This window comes from Rutilus rutilus, assembly GCF_951802725.1.
Source record: "Rutilus rutilus genome assembly, chromosome: 17".
In the NCBI taxonomy this organism is placed as follows: Eukaryota; Metazoa; Chordata; class Actinopteri; order Cypriniformes; family Leuciscidae; genus Rutilus; species Rutilus rutilus.
Window position 1 is genome coordinate 26,730,007 of NC_140230.1, and position 23,249 is coordinate 26,753,255.

A 23,249-nucleotide genomic window follows, 5' to 3' on the forward strand; every position below is an offset into this window, starting at 1 on the left:
GCACATGGTGAATATAGCGCATATATTCATGTGGACCATTGCTTGATACTTTTATAGTGCTTTTGCTTCTTTTTAAGCCTTACAGTTTCAGTCCCTGCTCATTGTAATTGCATGGAAAACAACATGCAAAATAGTTGGAGGTTGCAATTTAGCTGATCTAAACAGTGAACTGTACAAAACAGCATTCAAATGATATGATTTTCATTAAGCAAGCCATGAAAGCCCATATTTTCCATGGGTAAAGCAAAACGTGCCTCCAAGAAATCTCTCTTCACAGTTTCATCTGGTTGGACTCAAACCAGATGAACAGAAGAGGCCTATTATCCGGTTCCAGAACTCCCTGTTGGCATTATATCGATTGCCATATTATTCTGTGTTGCATAACTGCTTGACGTCCACCATTTTAATGTGGCAATATTTCTCTCTACATCTCTATACTGTGTTCACTTCTTGTGGAGTTGCATAATAGTAGCTGTATCTGAAGTTATACAATTTTGGATCATGCCAGTGTCCTCTTTCCAGAAATCTCTTTAAAGAAGTCTGATCCAAAAAAAGACTAAAATACTCTAAGACAGTGAATAACAGTAAATCTTGTCAGATGCATGAAAAAACTGTTCCAGTTTGTCCCTAGCATGCATCTTTATTCTGCATTGATAAGACTATCACGATTAATATATAATACTGTTTCTCTCAAGCTAGTTCTCGATGTAAATGCAGACGAGCAAACATTTAATTATCCATCAAAACCACAAGCCAATCAGCAGTTCATGTGCACTGAAACTGATACTTTCACAGACACAGACCCATTTTGTGCATTTGTGACTGAAGACGCATAACAAAAAACAATGGGACCTAGTGTATTTCTGTGTTGGCTATCACACCAACCTGATGTAACAGTTAACAGATGGTCAGAAATGCTATAAAAGCCACAATCATGAAAACACTGGCAAAAGAAGACTGTAACAAATCAAAATGGGCTGGGAAAACAACGCTGGCGCAAAAGCTCTCTTCCTCCCTGCTCCCATGCTTTGTCCATTGAGGTGTTGTAAAATATCTCTGCTGGTCATTGTTAAGGACAGTATTGAATCGCACAGATTTAATAGTTATCATATGTGTCAGACAGCTGAAATACATTCTGAGTGGTTAAAAGGAAGTGAAATCAATTGGTTTTGATCTCTGCTGAGTCACAGGCAAACCCATTCAGGTTTTATAACATATTAGTTAAACCATTACCTTTGTTCCTTTGGCTCAAAGATTCAGTAAAAACTGTGAAATCGACAGCTCAAAGTAAGTCTCCATTTGTAAATTTTGTGTGCACCCACTAAATATTTTTAGCATTAGATCAGACTCAATATATTTTTGGGCTGTCACCACAACTGTCAAAACTACATGGACAGCATTAACTTAATCAAACACTATCTGTTTGCGCAAGCATTGCCTAATGTGATAATGTATGATCATCTCTATATATACAAAGTAGGTGTCAGTGAGAGAGCATTTATCCCATCTTAAATAAGGAGAGCTAATGTGCTTCATAAGTCCAGTTCACACCCAGCACATTCCCTTAAAATGTGGGAGGCTGAAGAGGTTGAAAATGAGGAGAAAACTGGCCTAAACTTAATTTAATTTAAGCACAAGTCAAATTAATATTAAGATAAAAAGATATTGTAAAATGATTCAATTTATCAACCAAAACACTCTTATGAGCCAAAACTGGGAAATTCAGGCCATTTAAAGAATTATGCATACTTTTCTTTTTTCTTTTTTTTTTCCCCCTACACTTTCAGCATATGTATTCAGAGAAGGCAAACATTTATTATCTTGAAAACTGCACATACTGTTTTAACTTTGGTCTGGCTGTTTGGCAGACTTTCCATTTGAAAATAAAAGAGAATTTGCAAGAACAAATTTGCTGCTTTTGTTAAGGCTGATAATGTTTTTCAAGTTTAAGTCTTGAATCCATTATGTTTTTTATGTTCAGGACAAGACAGACACAATTGATCTTAATAATATTCATGTTTCATTTTTGGGTTCATGGTGAAACACAAAATAGATTTGATCTTCTCTTTCAAACCACAGAATAACCATTGTCATAATGCTGCTGTCAACAAATAGCTCACAATTTGTGCATCCATATTTGCTTTGAGTATAGTCAATAGTCAAATATAGTAAGTTCGTCAGTTGACTTTTCATCATGAACAAACAAATAATACTTTTTTGTTGTAGTTTTCTCTTTTGATTGAATGTGATCATCTGTTGAAAATGAAGGACCACACATCATGGTTTTGTTGGATTTACTCCTCCAAACACACATGGCTAAATATTTCCTTTGCTAAAGTAAACGTAGGAGTAAGAGGGTTTGGCACAACCCTTGGGCTTCACATAATGTTTATTTCCTGAATTTACAGGTCTAGTGTCAAGATGAATGACACAAAGAATTCTAATGAGAAGAAAAGTAATGTTAATAATAAGAATAAAAAATGCACTTCATGGCTGGCACTGTTATTCATTGTTTTTTCAGCTGTTCAGTCATGATATCAATTCATCTTGATTTCTCTCCTATATGTGGGAGGGAGTGTATAAGCGGCAAGTAATTGGATTAAAATGATGTTATAATATTAGGTCAAATATTTAGAAATGGCAAGTCAACAGCAACAGCCGACCTTGACATGAGGCGAGATTATCTATAGTCAAATAATCACTACACCACTTTCATGAAACCAAAAGATTTTCATTTTATTTTTGCATCGCATTTCAAGCACCCTAGTAAAATGTGTGCAACACTATTGTACTGTAAATTGTATACATTTATTGTCAATCATTTAATTGTTAAACATTTAATTTAGGTAATTCAATTTAGACAAGCATTTTTTTTTTCTGTTGATTTTATATGAATTACACTGCATTTATATATTGTCTAATTTTCAACATTTCAAGTTAGTATTTTTTTAACATTTTTACATTTATTTCAAAATAATATCTAAATGCAGTAATAATTTAAACAATATATTTTATTTGTGAACTGATGTTCAGCTGTCATAAAGCTCTGTGAACCTTTAACCTTGTGTGTGTGTGTGTGTGTGTGTGTGTGTGTGTGTGTGTGTGTGTGTGTGTGTGTGTGTGTGTGTGTGTGTGTGTGTGTGTGTGTGTGTGTGTGTGTGTGTGTGTGTGTGTGTGTGTGTGTGTGTGTGTGTGTGTGTGTGTGTTTTAAAATAATGCTAACAATAACAAAAAGATCTTGTGTACATCTGAAAAAGCGCGCCTGTTCCTTTAACTCATCTAGGGGCGTGGCTAGCTGTCAGCCCTAATTTGATTGACAGGAGAATGCTTGAGAGAAATTTGACTCGCGCAGCCTGTAGAATCCACGCTGCATCGCACACACACCTCCCGGACTGTGACTGAGCACATAAAGCTGCTTTACATCATTTGACTTCAATAGTTTACCGTATTCGCTTGTGACGAGTTTGGTTACGACTTAAAATGACACGTTTGTCACTTGGAATTAAAATATAATCATATCGTTTGTTTGTAATATACGAGTTACAACGTTTTGAATGCGGATACTTCAGATGACGCGAACTGGATATTGCCGCCTTTGATGTGAGGATGATTTAAATAGGTAGTTACTTTGCGCTCAACAGTTTTTTTCCTCAAAACGAAAGGAAACCGTTTCACTGACCTGTAACATTTGACATTAGCTGAATCTTCCCATCCTGGACTAAATCGAATTATAGGTAAGTGTTTTTAAAGAAACTTTAGAATAGAAAAGAAACGTGGACGACAAAATTTACCCTGGTAGCTTCTTCAACATGTAAGACCTTTCAGGCTGTGTCTGTCATATTGTTTAATTCATGTTTGATGACAGTGGTTGCTTATGCAAAGTTATCACAGTTTTATTGTTGTAAAAATCTCTAGTAAAATGTAAAAGATTATCATGGTAAACTTTTGTAAACGAAAACAGTTTGATAATAGTGTTGCATCACAGTTATATTATTTATTATAAAATCCTATTCAAAGATATAAACAGGCAAATCATGAATGATGTAAAACAATTATGTTCTGAATATTTGGAATACAAATTGAAACCATCAGTTTACAATCAGCTGCATTACTTTGTCAGTATTGCATCTCTTCTTTTTTCCTTGTGCATGGATTCAATTATTTAACTGTTCTTTTTCTACTGCACGATTGTTGTGAGTGTGTGTCATTATAGAAATGCTTAGACAGTTTATGTTTACCATCCTTCATCCATTATTTGGGAAAGTGTTCAGGGGAAAATGGGTTTGTTTTAAATGAATGATGAATGAGTGATCGATGTGTGATAAATCGGATCTTACATTGTAGTGTCATACCATGTGTTACACATTTCTTTGACTAATCTAAAATCTATTCAAGCACAACTTGTGTTTGGATTTGTACATTGTGTAAGACTATCCAATTACATTTGGCTGCGTGAAGCATGCTCTTAGTTGGAACAATAACAGGCCATCCTCTTGCCTTTTCAGTAGCTCACTATTTCGTTTAGAAAGTTTGGTCAGTCAGTTTTTAAAAAAAGAATAATTTGTCAAACCTTCTACAATAATATCTGTGTTATCATTAGACCTGATTCTACATTAGATATTTTACGTAGTTCTCATAAGACAAAAATAGAGAAGACCTTCAACTGATGAGTTCCCTTGTGAAATCAACAGATGCAGTGATGACAGAAAGATGAGACACAAGTCATCACAAAACGAGGGCCCAGTATTTGACCCCATGTGTTAAAGCCTCATCATTAATGAAAAACGAAAAAAACTTGAATCTATCTATCTATCTATCTATCTATCTATCTATCTATCTATCTACATACATGTATTTACTGTATATTCACATCACATAAATTCATATCTTCTTTGAATGAAATTTAGAAACTTTAGAAAACATAAAAGAGAGCTCAAATTGTTAAGAGACTTTTATGGTGCTGTTTTGGCTTTTTGAAGCTTGACAGCCTCTAGATTGCTTTCTTTGTAGGAAAAACAGTGAATCTACAGAAAAATGACAATCATGCAGACATTATGACAGTGAGTAAATAATGACAGGGTTTTCATTTTTGGAGCAACTATCCCTTTAAGCTTTGTGAAGCTGCAACTCATTGCAATCAAAAAGTATAAAGCTTGCATAAATCTCTAAAGTTCATATGATGTCTCGCAACAGACCCGTATTTCATTTATTAATAGAGTCGCTGAAGAGATTGATTCGAAACTCCACAGTCAATCAAATGTATACCTCAGAAGCTGTAGGCTCCAAAAGTCATGCATCTTTTAACTTCAAAGAGGTTTTCGCACATATGTGTGGAGTCTCTGGAAGAATGTTGCTGGGGCTGTTGAAGTGGCTCTTTTGCTTCATTGGCTAATGCAGATAACAAATGGGATTTTGGTGCTGTTGGTGTCGCATCTGTGGTCTCACTGATAAAGCGGCTGATTGAGTGTTGGGAACATATTGCGGTCGTGTTGGGTTGCACAACTTGCACCATTGTTTAAATACACTTAATCGAACAGGTGAGAAGGTCCAAATGCAGCTGTCACTGATGTGTGTGCATGTTGTAATGATAGCGTAAGAATATGACCACCAGAGATGTTTGACACAAACATTTTTAGCTATCAAATCCTTTTGATTAGGCTGGAGCACACTCTACTCCCATATAGACAATTAGACACGTAGATGCTTTATTGATCCTCTCAGGAAAATTGAGGATCAGCTAAAATGAGGATTACGGGACAGCTGCTCTATGATACTATGCTTTAAAATGAATCCCTCAGACTTTCTTAACCACTGTGAAGATGCCTTCATTATCATAAATGTGTCATGGCCTGACTCCTCCACCCTTATGAGTCAGCAGACCCCATTTGCAGAAGGGAAGCATAATGTTTACAGAAAGTGTCAGGCGACATGCTATTTTCTGCCTCTGAAACTAACTTTGCTAATCTCTAAAGACAGGTGCTAAGAATGGAAAACTGTTGTTTTTAGGTTCTTGAACACCAAATGTTTTAGTTGACAAGATACATAACCGGTCAAACCCCCCCTCATGTTTTTAAAAGAAGTCTCTTATGCTCACCAAGGGTGCATTTATTTGTTTAAAAATACAGTAAAAGGAGTAATATTGTGAAATAATTAATAATTGTTTTCTATTTGAATATATTTTAAAATGTGTTTTATTCATGTGATGGCAAAGCTGATTTTTTGGAAATATTCAAGAAATATTTATTTTTATTATCAATGTTGATATTATCAATGTTTTTTGCTGCCTAATATTTTTGTAGAAACCGTGATACACTACCATTCAAAAGTTGGTAAGGAGTAAGCAAGAAAAAAAATATATACTTTGATTTAAATTGGGAAAAAATGACAGTAAAGACATTTTTATAATGTCTTATTATGAAAGATTTGTATTTCAAACAGATGCTGTTCTGTTGAACTTTCTATTCATCAAAGAATCCTGAAAAAAATGTATCACATTTTCCACAAAAACATTAAGCAGCAAAATCTGTTTTCAACATTGTTAATAAAAAAACAAATTCTAATAATAATTGATAAAAAAAAATAGCACCATATCAGCATATTAGAATGATTTCTGATGGATCATGTGACACTAAAGCCTGGAGTAATGAAGCTGAAAATTCAGCTTTGTCATCACAGGAATAAATTACATTTTAAAATGTATTGAAATAGAAAAGTTATTTTAAATTGTAATAGTATTTCACAACATTACAGCTTTTACTGTATTTTTTATCAAATAAATACAGCCTTGGTGAGCATAAGAGACTTTCAAAAACATTTAAACACTTATTTATTCCAAACTTTTAACTGGAATGTAGCTATATAAATACTTTTGACATTCATTTAATGGTTAAACTTTGGAGTACGTTCTCATAGTTCTTCAATTTAGAAGTAAAGTAGTTTAGAAACTTTGCACAGTAAGCCAAATGTCTGGATGTCTGGTGGCTGCAGGAAATTATGGACTGCTGGCCAAAACCAACAAGCAGTCAAAAGGAATAAAACAAAAGGCTTTAGGTTAATTTCGGTCTGTGTTTACTAAAAAAGCAGCACAGATCTATTCAGAGCATGATGTGCACAAATATACCACAGTGAATTGTAGCTTAAGCATTCAGTCTGCAATTTCCTGTGTGGAAAGCTACGTCTGATGTCCTCAAAAAGGAAACGCTCACAGATAACTTTTTGGGAGTGCCGGGATAAATTGCACGTCACGTCATACATAGGATTACCGGAAAAATACCAGTTAATCTTGAGGCTTGTTTATTTACTAGCAGAGCCAAGAGAAAGCCTAGGATGTCATGCAATGCAAAAGGGCCATTCACACCAAGAACGATAACTATAATAATTACTAGGCTACCATAAAGTTTTAAAAATCACTCTAACTCTAAAAGAATTGTGCAAACTACACCACAGCCTTAACAATAACAACACAAAGAAAACTATATTGTTGTCCAGCCGGGTTTTAAAGAGCTTTAGCAGGAAACAGAATGTTATCTTATTGACCATTGCTGTGGATTATAATATAGTTATTATCTTCATTAGTTATCATTCTTGGTGTTAACTGAACGTTTTTATGCATATGTTTCAAATCCTTATGTCAACAGTCCTTATGAATCAGTTAAGTGACAACTATTTGGTCTTCTTTCCTGGTTAAATAAAGGTTTACATTTGTTTGCAATGCGTCATTTGCCGCTTTCTGTGCCACATGGCACAGTAAACAAATAGTTAATGGTGTCATACTTAGTCATAAGTGCAAAGTTGGCAAATAAATTTAGACTGGACTCTGGATTTGAATCTATTTAGTAACTTTAATTAATAGTACTACCTTTTAACGTTCATTCAGTTCCTTCTTTTATTGTTGTTGTTCCAACACAGATCTGTTATTATGTGCATTTGTGCATCCATGATTAAGGTCATGACAGGTATGATGACAAGCAGTCAAGATCCAGCTTATGATATGGATATTTACATCCATGCAGTCAACTCAAAAGCCCTCTCTTTATCTCTGGTGCAAGTCTATTTTGAGCCACAGTGTTGTCTCTCTTTGATCACCAGTGTTCCCTATGGTAAAAATCAAAGTGTGAGTTCAGCTAACCAGTTGAGGGCATTTGTGGAGGGTACACATGATGGACAATAGACAGAATCACCTTTCAACACCTCTTTAAATACATTGGGGATAACATTAAAGAGCCAGTAAATCACTCTCGCCTTCATGCTAATGTGGCGTCACTTTACATCTGTCCTGCCAAACCTGTACCGTTTCCTTCCTTTTGTCCACGTCAGTAGACTTAGCACACAAGGTGTGTATTTAAATCTCTTGGGCTTGAAGAATGTCAGATGAATCAAATCTGAAGTGTAAATTTTTTTAAGTGTTTAAATACCGTTTGTTAGTCGATTTCCCCCATTCATTGTTTTACCCATTACTTTTGGTACAGAAATTACACACTGCAGCTTTAAAGATTACATAAACTGTTTTATAGAAGCTGCTTTGATACAATCTGTATTGTGAAAAGCGCTATACAAATATACTTGACTTGACTTGACTTATAAACTGGTCAATTCCAACATTCAGTCAAGTCAAGTCACCTTCATTTTTATAGCGCTTTTAACAATATAGATTGTTTCAAAGCAGCTTTACAGTGGTAATAGGAAATTAAAGTAACAGATTGTTTTGGCTTTACAGCAGCTCTAGAATAATGTTATTGTCCATCTAAAGTTAGTTTTGATTGATTCCCTTCCATTGCAAAGATCATTAGTTATTAACTTAGGGGCCGCTTACACGACACCGTTCTAACAGAAAACCCTTAATGCGCTCCGGCCCGCTCATTCGCACGACAACAGTGCCTGGTGGCTCGAGAAGCAAACCTTGAAATAGGTGCAGGCGTTGAATAATTTTGAACAAAATAAAAGTTCAAAACTTCAAAAACGCGAATATGTGAAAACGCCAAAAATGTGTATTATGTGTTTAGTCTATAGGTAGGCTATGCGCATTTGAATATATATGTGCGCAGGTGTGTAGTCTTTCTCTACAAATTGACCTCAACAAACTATCTGTTTGGCCTTAAAAATTCCTAATACAGAAAAAAATGTATCGCTTCCGCGTGTCCATGCGAACCATAATTATTTTGACAACGTTTTATCTGTACAGAGGTTAGGGAAAGAGGCCTTCAGCACTCTGAATCTTCCTAATCAAGTGCAATAGTGCCTGTCCAGTTTTACAAAAGTCTTGATTTCGGAAGTGTTTTTCCTATTCCCATTTTTAAAAAGTATGAGTTTTAAGCCATGAACACAAACCAGCCAGCTACGAGGTGAATTACAATATTACAAACATTGATTTGAAGCGAAAAAGTATTTGAAACCCATAAAAGACAAAGGTACAAGACTGTGTACTTAAAGTCAGTATAAAACAGAAGTTTGTTGAGAAATTGTTGTGTTCATCTTATTTGCTAGACTGATTCTTCTGCACGCTGTAATGAAATTATGAAAAAAATTCTGGGCAGAAAACATTAAGATAATATATACAGTGCTGGTCAGAATTACGGCCGTCTGCTGGAAGCTAGTTATTTTAGTCGATAAAGTTTGAAATATGGATATTTTTCTTACACAAACACATCGCTTCACTTCAGAAGACCTTTATTAACCCACCAGAGCCGTTTTAAGCACTATTATCATGGATGGATGTGCTTTGATGGACTTCCAAAAAAATATACCCATTGACTCCCATTATAAAGCTTGGAAGAGTCTGAACATTTTTTTAAATAAGTCCGATTGTATTTGTCTGAAAGAAGAATGTCATATACACCTAGGATGGCTTCAGTGTGAGTAAATGATGGGCTTATTTTCATTTTTGGGTGAACTATCCCTTTAAGAACAGGCCTGTAGAATGATGTTTGCTCCTTATTTCTCAATTAATTCCTGCTGTGCCTTTAAACAAACCTTTAGTGTTGTAGCCTGACAAACTGTGATTTAGAGATATGGAAACTTTAATACTGCCAAGCCAAACCTTCTTAATGTCCCGGAGAGTGGGGATTTACAGTACACATTTTTTTAAAGTTCAGCCCTTGTAACACTATATAAACCAAATTTTTTCCTAGCTATTTTGCTGAAATAATAATTGATTTAAAAAATATAAAACGCCTTTATAGGAGTTGTTTTAATTACTTAATGATTAGTAACTTCTTTTTTAGTAATTTGCTGGTCTGAATGCTTTTCGTTTTGTTACAGGCACATATGAGAGAGACCACAAACGACAATGTCTAAGACACAAAAATCAGAGTCCAGGTCTCGCTCTCGATCGGCGTCCAGATCAAGATCCCATTCTTATTCCCGCTCCCGCTCCAGCTCCAGATCTAGATCAAGAAAGCGCAGATATGGGTAAGTGTCCATTATGATAATTAAATAGCATCTACTGGCTTTGTTCATTACTATGGCATGCAAAATATACTGTCAATTAAAAATGAGACAGTCACACTTTACTGCACAGTACAAAGCTGGTATGTGGGATAAAGGTTGGTTTCGATTTTTTATTTCAGTTTTGAGTACGATTTTTCAGTTTCCAGTTTCAGTCATCACTTCCAGTGACGTGTTGTGTATTTTAGTGCATAACAGAATGAATAGGAAAGAAGGGACATTTTGTAAAATTAATAAGAGGAAAAATTGATGAAATTATCACTTAAAAACTAATCAGCTGTAATCATTTCCATTTTACTGACTATTGAGTCATTCATGCAGATTCAATTAGCCTCTTTTTCTGTCTTGCAATCAGGCCCAGATGGAATCAGTACACAATTCTACGTGAATGAACGCAGAAAATGTGGCTTCAGAATCCGTCTGGGTCTGCTTTTAATCTTGAACTTTAACTACTCATTCTAACCGTACTACAATGCACAAATCTAAATACAATAAGGCTTACTGTGTCTTGACAGATGTGCTTAAGGATTGAGTTGGTTGGAAAACTGTTAACTTCTCACTTTGTACGTTAACACAAAATGGAACTTTATTGTAAACACACACCATGTGACTCATGCTCAGTTTCCCATCCATGACTCATTTTAAATTAAAATCAATATTTCAGTGCCAGTGTCATCCATCTAGCCGCAGCTGCCAGACCAAAGTTATGTAACGTACACCTCTGTACATAAATAAAAGTACCCTGTATTTTATAATGCCTTTACTCTGGCTTCCTCTCTTGTTGAAAAGGGGCTGCACAGTCACTGTGATTTTACTCTCCATGTATTCATCAGCATTGCATCAAGTCTGATATTTGGGAAGGGCTGTGGCTTTGGAAAGGCTCACCGCACTTTCTTATTTCTCATGCTAAAATTGTACTTCCCTGCACATTCTTTTAGGACTGCTGGTTTTGTGCTTACAGCACAGTAGGGGCTCTTAGGTAGCCAAATGTAAACTGTTCCTGCCAAAAACGGCACCGGTTTAGACAAAAATGGATGGATACATGTGTTACTCTGGTTTTTTGTTTTACATTTATTGAGGATGCATAATTTTTTTCCTCCATAAGCATGGATCCTTTTTCCTGTGTGGTTGACAGTGTACTTTGAGCTGAGTCGGAGAGAAGTACATTGTTGATTTTTCATGCAAATTTGCTAAATCTGATGTCCCTTATTTGCAAGGGAAATCTTGCGAGCCTGGGCTCTCATTGCTGACCAGTTTCAAAGCAGAGATGCCACAGCTGGAAAAACCTTGACACACATATGTCATGCAATGAAACATTGCTGCATGTTTCTGAATGAAGTCAAACTGTCCAAATAAAACTCATGGGGCATGAGTGTCAGGAAGTAAAATTCCATTAATAAATATAAATGTAAAAAAAAAAATAGAACGATCATCAATTACTCACCCTCATGTGATTTTACAAGTGGAGACTAAAGGTTTCAAGATTTAAAATCACTACAAAAGTCATCAATATGAATTTTGCACTATATTTTAAGTCATGTAATATCTTTGTGTGATTAACAGACCGAAATTTCAGTGAGAATCTTGTTGCCTGTTGTGACCGGATCATTGAGTCAGTGAGTTGACATGAGAACTGGATCAGTCTGATTCAGAAATGAATCATTCAGACCAGTTCTGAGAACTGTTTCCACCAACTCACTGAAAAGATCTGATTTGAAATTTTGATTCAGACATAGTCACAATTCAGATGTATCCTCTTCTCTCATGAACATCAAGGAAAGCTATAGGAGATAATAATAATGGCTTAGATTTGGTTTGTTTCTCACACAAAGCTATCGTACGACTTCAGAAGTTTTGCCGTTCAGTGCATACGATTCATTTGGACCACTTTTATGCTGCATTTGTGCCCTTTTTCAAGATTAAATGCCTGAGACTCCATTCATTATAATCACAGGGGAAAGTGCAATCAGTACAATTAAAATGTCTGCTTGTGTGTTTCCCAGAAGAAAGAAAAATATATGGGTTTGAAACAGCAAGTGACTAAATAATTACAGAATTTTCATTTTAACTTCAGTTAACGAATAGCTTTTCAAATGAGGGCGCTGTTAATTGTTGCCTTCAGTTAGAGTCTACTGTCTGTGCAAAGCTAATGTGTTGTAACTGGCAGGCTGAGAACCTCCTCTTTGCTCCGTAGAAAGAGAGTAGAAATCTTTCCCATATGACCCATGTGACTGACTCTTTCCATCCGCGCTCACTAGAGGAGATGCAAAGTCACTCTTGCTCACTGTGAGAGTATCATGTTGCTCTGTGCACTACCTTCTTACTCTGTATTCCAATGAAAAAACGCAAAGGGTGAGTAGAAAACCAGCCGAAACTGTAGATAAAAGTAGGTTAGTGTTACTGTCATGATGTTTATTGGATGGTAAATTGGTTGAAGGGTGCTTTACTTGGATAATCATTTGCGAGGCTTTGTTTCACTTTCCAAATGATGAAAAAATTCCACTGCAATAGAATGGCAGGTTTTAATACAATGCTAGACATAATTGCATGACTTCTACGATTTTATATTCTAATACAGTTGAAGTGTGCATAATATTGAAATGTTTCAGTGTCTGTTCATCTTCCAATGAGATTATATTGGAGAACAGAGTGCAATGCACAGTATGAAGTACTTGCATGTGCAAGTTGTTTAGTTGATTATAAGTGTTTGTGATATGTTAAGAAGTGCGAAAAGGGACTGGCTTACAAAGAGACCAGAACTACTTAGATCTGTTAATAAATAGAACAACAGGGCCACCGTATGGCTACAGTTGATTTTGCACCAAGAGCTTTCAATTTTAATATCAGCAGTGTTTGTTACCTGAAATAATTATTTGACATACTGTTACACAAATTAAAGATCTAAAATAGTTGATACAGTTTTCATTTTATGTCTCTATTGATTGTCATTTTAGCTTTAGCTTTCGTGTGAGAAAGAGACCCTTTAAAGTCATTGTTTTGAATTACGAACATTAATAACATCAAACTTTATGTATTCTCAAATGTCTCATAGCCAAATCTCTTGACATCATAACCAAATTACATTTGAATAACATTTGATTTAAGATCCGCAGCGGAGGTGAAGAGTACTAGTGAATCATTTTTGGTCTGTTGTTCCTCACCCAGAGGTGTAAAGCTTCAGAAGAAGTTGTATGGACTACTTTTATGTAGATTTTATAGTGCTTTTTGTCCTCTTTGGAGTTTTAAATCCCATGATCACCATGACCTCTAGTTGTCTGGAATAAAATCGATGTAAAATTGTATTTAAAATTATTTTATTTTGTTCCTTGGAAAATAACTGCATATTATGTAATGTCTCTTTGTGTCATTTTCTATATCCCAAGGATTTTTGTTGGCTCAATCCTTCCTCTTGTTGTCTTCAAGCTCTAGGTCTCGCTCTCGATCAAGATCCCATTCCCCGCCCCACAACCGTGAACGGAACCACACACGGGAGTACCAGAACCAACGGGAGTTTCGGGGCAACCACAGAGGCTTCCGGAGGCCATATTATTTCCGGGGCAGAGGTCAAGGCTTTTTCCGTGGCCGCTTTCAGCGTGGTGCAAGGGGTGGATATAACAACTACCATCACAAAAACTGGCAAAACTTCCGGCAGTACCCTCAGCAGCAACAGAAGCAGTACTACCCCAACAGCCCCAAGAGGGGCCGTTCACGCTCTCCCAAGAAGCAGCCGAGCAGCCCGCAGCCCCGCAGCCATTCCCGCCGCTCTGACAGGTCATCCTCAGGAAGATCGCCACAGTCGCACCACTCTTCCTCCTCCAACTCTGGGTCTGCCAAACACACTTGCAAAGATATAAGAGAGGGAGTCTCAGTGCCAGAAGAAACTCGAGGAGGTGGAGATGGGGCTCTGGCAGAGCAGGTGGGAGGCTCTTCTTCGGTTGAAGGGAATGCTGATGGAGACAGGACTTTGGAGAACTCTCAGGTTTTGACAAGCCATGACGCTAGTCCTAAAAGGACAAGTCTGCAGGTTTGCTCCTCTGTCACTAATGACAAACCGATTGACTCTGCAACCAACGAAACAAGTCCTGCTCATAAGAGTTCAAATGCTCCAAATAATGGTGCCACCACCTGGCAGAAAGTTGCAACTGCACCTTCAAACAACAGCCCCATAAAGAAAGGCCTTAGCCCAGTTTTCAAAGGTTTTGGGCTCTTTTCAAATATTGACCAACAGACAGATGATAGAATTGCTATCTCCGCTGCATTTTTGAAGTAAGTACGGATAACTTTTAATAATTTGTTTTTTAAATGTTGTTCATTTATCCATTTTTACACTACTGGTCAAAAGTTTGGAGTAATACATTTTTTTATGTTTTTGAAAAGATTCTCTTATGCTCACCAAGGCTCTAATTATTTGAGAAAAATACCATAAAAACAGTAATACTGTGAAATATTATTACAATTTAAAAATTTTCTATTTTTCTATTTGAATATATTTTAAAATGTAATTTATTTATTTTTGTTATAGCAAAGCTAAAGTATTATATCACAATCATAATAATATGCTTGTTTGGTGCTCAATATTTATAATTATAAAATGGAATTGTGGAAACCATGATATACTATCATTCAAAAGTTTTGGGTAAGTAAGATTAAAAAAATACTTTTATTCAGCAAGGACACATTAATTTCATCAAAAGTGACAGTAAAGAAATTCATAATGTCTTATTATGAAAGATTTCTATTTTCAAATAAATGCTAATCCTTTGAACTTTCAATTCATCAAAGAATCCTGAAAAAAAAAAATGTATCACAGTTTCCACAAAAATATTAAGCAGCAAAAACTGTTTCCAACATTGATAATAATAAGAAACATTATTAATAATTGATAAAACTGAGCACCAAATCAGCATGATCCATCTGATGGATCATGTAACACTGAAGACTGGATTAATGGCTGCTGGGAATTCAGCTTTGCCATCACAGGAATAAATTACATTAGAAAATATATAATAAGAAAATAGTTATTTTAAATTCTTATAATATTTCACAATATTACTCTTTTTATTGTATTTTTGATCAAATAAATGCAGCCTTGACTTCTTTCAAAAACATGAATAAATCTTAATCATTCCAAACTTTTGACCCAATAATCTATATTATTTAACTTGTTTTTCCTAGGGCTGGGTATTGTTCTCAAGCCTTTTAAGCTATTTTGATGACAGATGTTTATATATTTGATGGACTATATGCATTTGAATATTGCTTTATTTTCTTTTTCTTTTTTACCTTTATTTTAGTCAGTTATAAGAGTGGAAGTAACACAATAAATCCTGTGTGTGCGTGCCAGACACAAAGTAAGATTGCACATTTGGTTTGCAATCTGACCTTCAAATGCATCAAAAGAGCGGTTGGAAGAAAGAGCCAAACATGAAGAGCTAGATATGCCTTGTTTACAAATGTCAGCTCACAGTCTGTAATTTAGATGTGCTAAAAAGGTCTAAAAGGTTTATATTTGCACTTTGCAAATGGAAGAAGTGATATATTCCCAGCTGCACACACACTTGTTTACCTGTTATAGACTGGAAGCCATTCATTTGCGCACGGTAAAATGAACCAAATCCATTACAGTTTATGCATAGTTCTGTCAGTTTGACATGAAGCAGCAGTCCTTGGTCACGTCAAAATGACAACTGATGCATCTGAGCACATTATTGTAAATAATAATGAACTGTAAATCTCTTTCTCTCATTTACCAGATTCCTGGAGGAGCAAAAGGTTAAAAAACAGGCCTCTGAATGTGAGAACAACACACACAAAGGGAAAAGTAACAGAGAATTAGTATATGACAAAGAAAATGGAGGAATCTTTGAAAAGGGCATTGAGTTGTCTCGCACTATAGATCATGACAATGCAGGAGAGAAGGAGAAATGCAAATCTGCAAAGAGTGGTGATGGTAAAAAGTTATCCATAAGCACCCCTAAAATGGGTCCACGAAAGGGCCCAACATTTCTGTGCGAGGATGATGAGGATGATGACGAAGAAGAAGAAGGGGAGATCTCTGATAGAGTGAGGGATATGGAAAACAGTCCCTCCAAAAGTAAAGTCACGCTGTCCGCTCGTGAAATGTTCGAGAAGCGAATCAGAAGGATGCAGGACATGCCATGGGATGATGAGCTGGAGGCTCTCCTGCTCTGCCATAAACAGGAAAGAGCAGCGAAAATCCTAGCTGCTCTCTCTAAGAGAGACCAGCTGAGTGGCATGCTCAAGGATCCCTCCCCTGAAAAGCTCTCAAATGTGAAACGAAAAGAGAAACCCACACTGCTGCCCAGGAGGAGTTCTGAGAACCGCGAGCAAGAGATGTTTGTGGTTATGAACGAGGAATCCCCACCAAGAGCTTCCGTGAAAAGAGGAAGTGAATTCAGTGTAAGGATGAATTCTCTCAGTGATGACCTTGCTAGGTAAATGATTTTCGTTTCCCTCCAAGATCTCAGAAATTACCTTTTGCTTCTAATTGCATCTTCACAAAACATTGCATTGTTGTGCATATGACTGCTTCTGACCATCACATATTAAATATATTTCTTTTTGTCTTTTGTCACCATTGTTCTATTTGACAGAACATCTGTTTTGACCAATGAAAAAAGGCATCTTCTGGAGTTTGTGCATCTTGATGAAAAGGATTGGGAGTTTCAAGCTGTCCTTCAGCATCTTCAGGCTCAGCAGTCACCCAGAAGTCCATCTGAGCTGTTTGCCCAACACATAGTTTCAATTGTCCATCACATTAAAGGTGACTGAAACCTCTCTGTCTTGTACAGCTAAGGTTGTGAGAGGGTTGTTTTGGCTGTAGTATTTGTATTGTTCCATCACCCCTCTGTAAAATTACAAAATGATACACCATCATTTAATTACTGCAGACTTGTTTTTTAAATATATTTGTAATTCATAATGGGACAAAAATACATATACATAATGGGTACGCCATTGTTGTTTTTGTTGAACGCGTTTTGATTGAACGCATAATACGTATGTGCATGATGTCACCTTTTTCACAAATTTGCGTTTTTGTAGTTTACACGGAAATGATGATGGTATAATTGTAAAAAAAAATTGCACTTTTGCGTTTTCAGGCCCCCAAACGCTGTTGTCGTGTAAATGAACGGCCAAAAAGTTTTCCATTTTTAGTTGAAAACAGTCTTGTGTAAACACTCCCCTAAATCTTTTTTAGTATTTTGTTTTTAATACTTTATTTGTTTAATGAAAAAATACGGATTTTTCTGCCCACAGCTCAATATTTTCCTTCTTCTGGATTGACCCTAAATGACCGCTTTGCCATGTACCAGAGAAGAGCTGCTGAGAAAGAACTCATTAAGCAGAGAAAGAGTCCAGAGATACACAGGTATAAAAAATTCAGGGACAAATTCCCACGCTGGTTTCTCATGCACGTATGAGCAATTTAGTTGTTTTGACAATTTCTAAGACTATAAGAAAGGAGGATCAACATAAATAAAAATATTCCTCTCTTCACCTCCTTTTTTCACAGGAGAATTGATGTTTCTCCCAGTGCTTTTAAGAGGCACTCTCTTCTGTTTGATGAGATGAAAAGCACCATGGAAAACAGCTTCAAGGTGACCAAAAATTTTGAAATATGACGTATTTTGGAAAAGAATGCTGCGCAAGTGATGTGGCCAAAGCATTCTTAGGCTTCCTTCTCTCTCTAAAAGCTCTTGTTTCTGATGAGAGAGGCATAAAGTCCAAAAAGTGAGATGCAAAAAGAGGTGCATTCAGGTTGTTGTGTTGTAAATGCCCTTCCTTATACAAGCCTTCCTAAGGCAGTTGAGGCAAGAAATCAGAGGTCAGAAATGGAAGTGACCAGTTGTTCCAATGTCAAATCCATTCAAAGGACTCTAAACAAAAGTCATAGTAAGTATTCTTCTTCAAAGCCTGCAAAGAACAAGTGAGGTGTTTAGGCAAAGTAAAAACAACATACTTTCATGAGCACCAATGAAAGTATTTTCTGATGTGGTCCTATATATTTTGTTTCGTTTATTTGAATATCTTTTGATTTCGACGAGCAAGTGAGAGGAAATCCGAATGTTATTTTGCGACCTGTTGCCATTCCTGAGAAAATAAGCCTGTTGAAAGCCAAAATGCTACATAAAATGATATTAGAAAAGGCCTCTTCCTTTCATCCATTTGCATGATTGTTTGAAGTCAGCTGTTGCTGTGTTTTTCGTTTTGGTCCCACCCCGTACAATGCTGCATGAAGCTAATAGGTCACGCCGCTAACCCACATCTGGCCACAACATCTCTCTTTCTCCTCACGGCAGGTCGATGGTAAAAAATCTAAAAGTGATTCAATGGACCTTCGGCTGGATATTGAGCGCAGGAAGAAATACTTGAGTGGAGAGAGAGAACAAAGAGAGGAAGAGTACGGAGAAAGAGTATCGGGGCAATCTCCCGAATCAAGAAAGGAAACATCCACAGAGAAAGCCTCAAAGAACCACAAAAAAACAAAGTAAGCTGCATAAGAAAATATGCTCCATAGACATTACAGGGTGATTGTGAATACAGAGATTCAGTTATAGAAAACAGCTTAAACAGCTAACAATCATATTTCTGTTTGGGCTTGTTGTAACCCCTCAAGTGAAAAAATGTCATGGTGATAATAACTTCTCTAAATGTAGTTGAAAACTGCAGTTTTGATCAACCATTAAACCATTTGTGATATCAGAAACAAATTTACTTCATTCAAAAAACATTCAAAGAATCTGGTTGAGTCGTGTAAAGATTTAACTAGATGAAACCGTCAAACCTCTCAGGAGGCCTTCAATAAACACTTTCAAAAAGGCCTGAAGATGCGTTCACACTGTCAGCAATCTGCAGAAACAAGAAGTCAATCATTTTCAGTGAGAGTTGGTGACGTGAGGCGACATGAGTGACAGAAATCATTGGGCAGAGCGAATGTTGAGCTATTGAACTTGCATATGAGCTGGAATACGATACAGCAACTACCAATGGGAGCAGAGCTCAAATGATTGACTCCCTGATACAGCTGTGTACTGTATTCAAGTAGGAACACCTACTTGTGCCCAACACAAAAGCAACTTGGTCACCTTCAGCTATTACATCACTGTCAGTGTGAACGCACCTTTTTGTCTTTCTGGTCAGTTGGATATTTAGAATATGTCGAATATAGGTTGTCAAGTGTTTGAAAATGTCCTGATTTCCTTCCACTTCAGGTAGGCTACAGGTAAAGATGACTTTTTGGTTAGCGGACAAGAAAATGACGTGATAAAGTCACGTTGAACGTGAACGACAAAAGTTGTTATCGCTGATCCAGTTGATTTTTGAGACCTTTTACATTGATCAACAATGCCTGAATCTAATGTTATTTAATTCCTAAGGAAAAGCAAGAAGAAACGGGAGCGTTCTCAGTCATCTTCCTCATCTTCCTCTGCTTACCATGAAGAAGAGGCTGAGATCAAGCCAGAAGGCTTATCCAGAGTCCAGCTGGGGTTTAGAGTGCATGGGGAGCCTGTGGAGAGAGGAAGATCACGAGGAGGCTTTGTAAGTTGAGTGCTATTGAAGAACTAAGATATTTGTTTATTGCTTTAATAGTTACGGTTACCATTTGCTGTTTCTTAGCAGCTTAGCATACGCGGTAGAGGTTGGAACCGAGGAAATTTCCATGGAAACAGCAACGGTGATTCACAGATGAACATGTCAACAAAGAATGAAGACTGGGATCAAGAATACACTCCCAAGAGCAAGAAATACTTCCTAGTATGTTGTGATCGTTGTAAACACACATTCTGAATCTCCTTTCTAATGCAGTTTCTGAACAACCAAAAAAATTTTTTATAAAAAATAACATATGCCAGCAGCCATGTCACCCTGTAGCCCAAGACTGGTTGCCCACTGAAGCTAAGCAGGGCTGAGCCTGGTTAGTACCGGGATGGGAGACCTCCTGAGAAAACCAGGTTGCTGGAAGAGGTGTTAGTGAGGCCAACAGGGGGCGCTCACCCTGTGGTCTGTGTGGGTCCTAATGCCCCAGTATAGTGACGGGGACACTATACTGTCAAAGAGCACCGTCCTTCGGATGAGACGTTAAACCGAGGTCCTGACTCTCTGTGGTCATTAAAAATCCCAGGATGTCTTTCGAAAGAGTAGGGGTGTAACCCCGGCATCCTGGCCAAATTTGCCCAGTGGCCTCTGTCCATCATGGCCTCCTAATCATCCTCATATACTGATTGGCTTCATCACCCTGTCTCCTCTCCACCAGTAAGCTGGTGTGTGGTGAGCGTTCTGGCGCAATATGGCTGCCGTCGCATCATCCAAGTGGATGCTGCACATTGGTGGTGGTTGAGGAGATCCCCCCCCTTCTATGTAAAGCGCTTTGAGTGCTGAGAAAAGCGCTATATAAATGTAATGAATTATTATTATTATTATTATATGCATATCAAGAACAACAAACATGCTGTAGGTTATGCTCCATGCAACCTATCAGTTACATTCATGGTTTGTACATGTAATTTTATGACAATGTACAATCAAACATAACACAGGTGATTATGCTTAAACTGAGTAATCTTTTCAAACCTTTTAATTATAATAATCAGTTAGGTGGGAGACAGATTATGTATATGTTTTCATTATGTACAAACTCTCCATCAAGGTTTTCAGTTCCACTTACAACTGTATACGTTACATAATTGAGGTCCATATTTTTTGTAAGCCCTTCTTCTGTCTTTGCAGCACAGTGAAAGAGACGGTGAAGGTGAGAGAAAGCTGATGAACACGCGCGGGTCTGGTCGTGGTAACATTGTTCGTGCAAAGGGACGTTTCATTCTCCGGAGGGCCACAAATACCAAAACCACCAATAATACGAGCCCTAAATGGGCCCATGATAAATTCCAGGCCACTGATGATGAGGGCGAACAACAAGGAGATGATGTAGAGCAGGACCAGTGAGAATGGAGCAGTGAAGACTTTGACAGGAACTTTGAGAACAAGGAGATCTCTCATCATGTCAAGAATGGATATAATATCTGCATCCTTATGGATCCAAATCTTTTTGATAGGAAAGAGGCTTTTTTATTGTATTGCTTTTTTATTTCCTATTTCCTATCTAATCATGACAAACACTGTTAAAAGCACCTGCTCCAACATTTATTTTCTATCCCTTCATCTCTGGAAGAAATGGTGCCCAAGCGCCTCCATTGCGAATCCTGTCTCCTTTTTTGCACAAGACTTTTGAAACATGCGAACGTAAAACACACAGTTTGAAGTAGTGATATCATAGACTGATATAAAGGCTAAGCCAATTGATTGGCCATTTTGAGGCTATTAATATAACCATATGAACTTAATTATTGGAAGTTTTTATTTCCCCACTTTTTCATTTTCAAATTCTACTGACAGCTTTGTCTATGGATAGTAAGAAATTTCATTTTTGTGTGTGTGTGTGAATAGTTATTAAATGTTACAAATACAGTACAACTCTTTATATCGTCTGGTGACCATATATATCGGTCATCGGACACTCTACTTTCTAGATGTTGATATCGGGCATCAAAAAAAGTTTTTACCTGTTTAGGTCGGCTACTAGTTCAATGTTAGGTGCCTAAGATGTGCCATAGTGCCTAAAGTGTAGAATGCCAGTATAGAACTATACTGTAGCTGCTTATGTTCTATGTTTTTGCCTTAAGAAAAAAAAAAAAGTACATATTGACATTTTGTGGGCTTAAATGAAACTCTTTGAGACCCTTGTGTGTCTTCCGATAGAAACGAAGATCTTGATTTAATGACCCAGTCTCGCTATGGGACCAAACAACAGCAGGTAGACATTCATTTCCCAGTGATTGACATGTGGGGAAAAATGATTTACATTCATCCAACTGCTAGTCAAAGTGGTCAACTTTAAAACTGGACAAACATCCTACAGAAAGTTTCAAAAAATACATGTACCTACAAATGGTTTGAAGACTGTTAACAAATTCTAGATTTCTCGGGTTGCAGGGTTTTGACAATATGTGTGTGCATATTTTATAATGGGTTTTCTAATGTATGTAATTTACATTCATACTCAACATTGGATTTTAATTGTCTGGGTTCTGATTTGCACTGTGTCTGATATATACATTTGACTTGCATTTATATACTCACAATCAGATAGAATAAAAAAAGCAACAATTTTCTATTGAGTGTTTTTTTGTGTGTGTGTGTGTGTGTGTGTCAAGAAGAAACTAGCAGCAGCATTGGTTGCAGCAGAGATGAAAAAGGATCTAAATGCAGCAGTCTACAGTACATTCAGAAATAAACTCATCTTAACAAAACAGAATCTCAGGAACAGAACAACCAACATAAAACAATAATAATTTGTTACATTTATATAGCGCTTCTTCTGGGTACTCAAAGCGCTTTACATGGAAGGGGGGAATCTCCTCTACTATGAAGGTAAAAGAGTAGCAAAACTCGATAGCACGTAGATGTGAATTTGCGAACTTGTACAATAAATATTCGTACTTGTACGTGAACATTTACACTAACAGCTCCAATGTGAAAACCTGTCAAACTTGAAGCTGCAGACAAGTAGTCACAAATGTGTAAAATGCCATTCACAGAAATACAATGACAGACACAAACTTGTAATATATACTTGCATTTATTCTTACATTCACATTCGGGGGCGCTCTGAAACGCTAATGGCTAAATGCATTAGACTGATTTTAAAATAAATAAATGATATTATCAAACTCAGTAAACACCATACTAATAATGCATACTACAGAAAAGCAGATGAGCAGCCA

General features: G+C 36.8%; 1 protein-coding gene across 4 annotated transcripts; it reads left to right on the top strand.

Annotated features, from left to right (window-relative positions):
- Positions 1 to 3,330: 3,330 nt before the first annotated feature.
- On the top strand, positions 3,331 to 22,637 carry thrap3a (thyroid hormone receptor associated protein 3a). Of its 4 annotated transcripts, none has more exons than XM_084385913.1 (11): positions 3,331 to 3,734; positions 10,258 to 10,407; positions 13,867 to 14,709; positions 16,197 to 16,898; positions 17,058 to 17,227; positions 17,725 to 17,836; positions 17,981 to 18,065; positions 18,768 to 18,955; positions 19,845 to 20,007; positions 20,086 to 20,223; positions 21,196 to 22,637. In XM_084385913.1, the coding sequence occupies exons 2-11, from the start codon at positions 10,286 to 10,288 to the stop codon at positions 21,409 to 21,411; spliced, it is 2,739 nt and encodes a 912-aa protein (XP_084242039.1). In that variant the 5' UTR covers positions 3,331 to 3,734; positions 10,258 to 10,285; the 3' UTR covers positions 21,412 to 22,637. The 4 variants fall into 4 exon arrangements, with proteins under 4 accessions (XP_084242039.1, XP_084242040.1, XP_084242041.1 ...); XM_084385914.1 differs by having other exon boundaries at positions 20,089 to 20,223; XM_084385915.1 differs by lacking the exons at positions 3,331 to 3,734; positions 10,258 to 10,407 and adding an exon at positions 12,677 to 12,795.
- Positions 22,638 to 23,249: the final 612 nt, after the last annotated feature.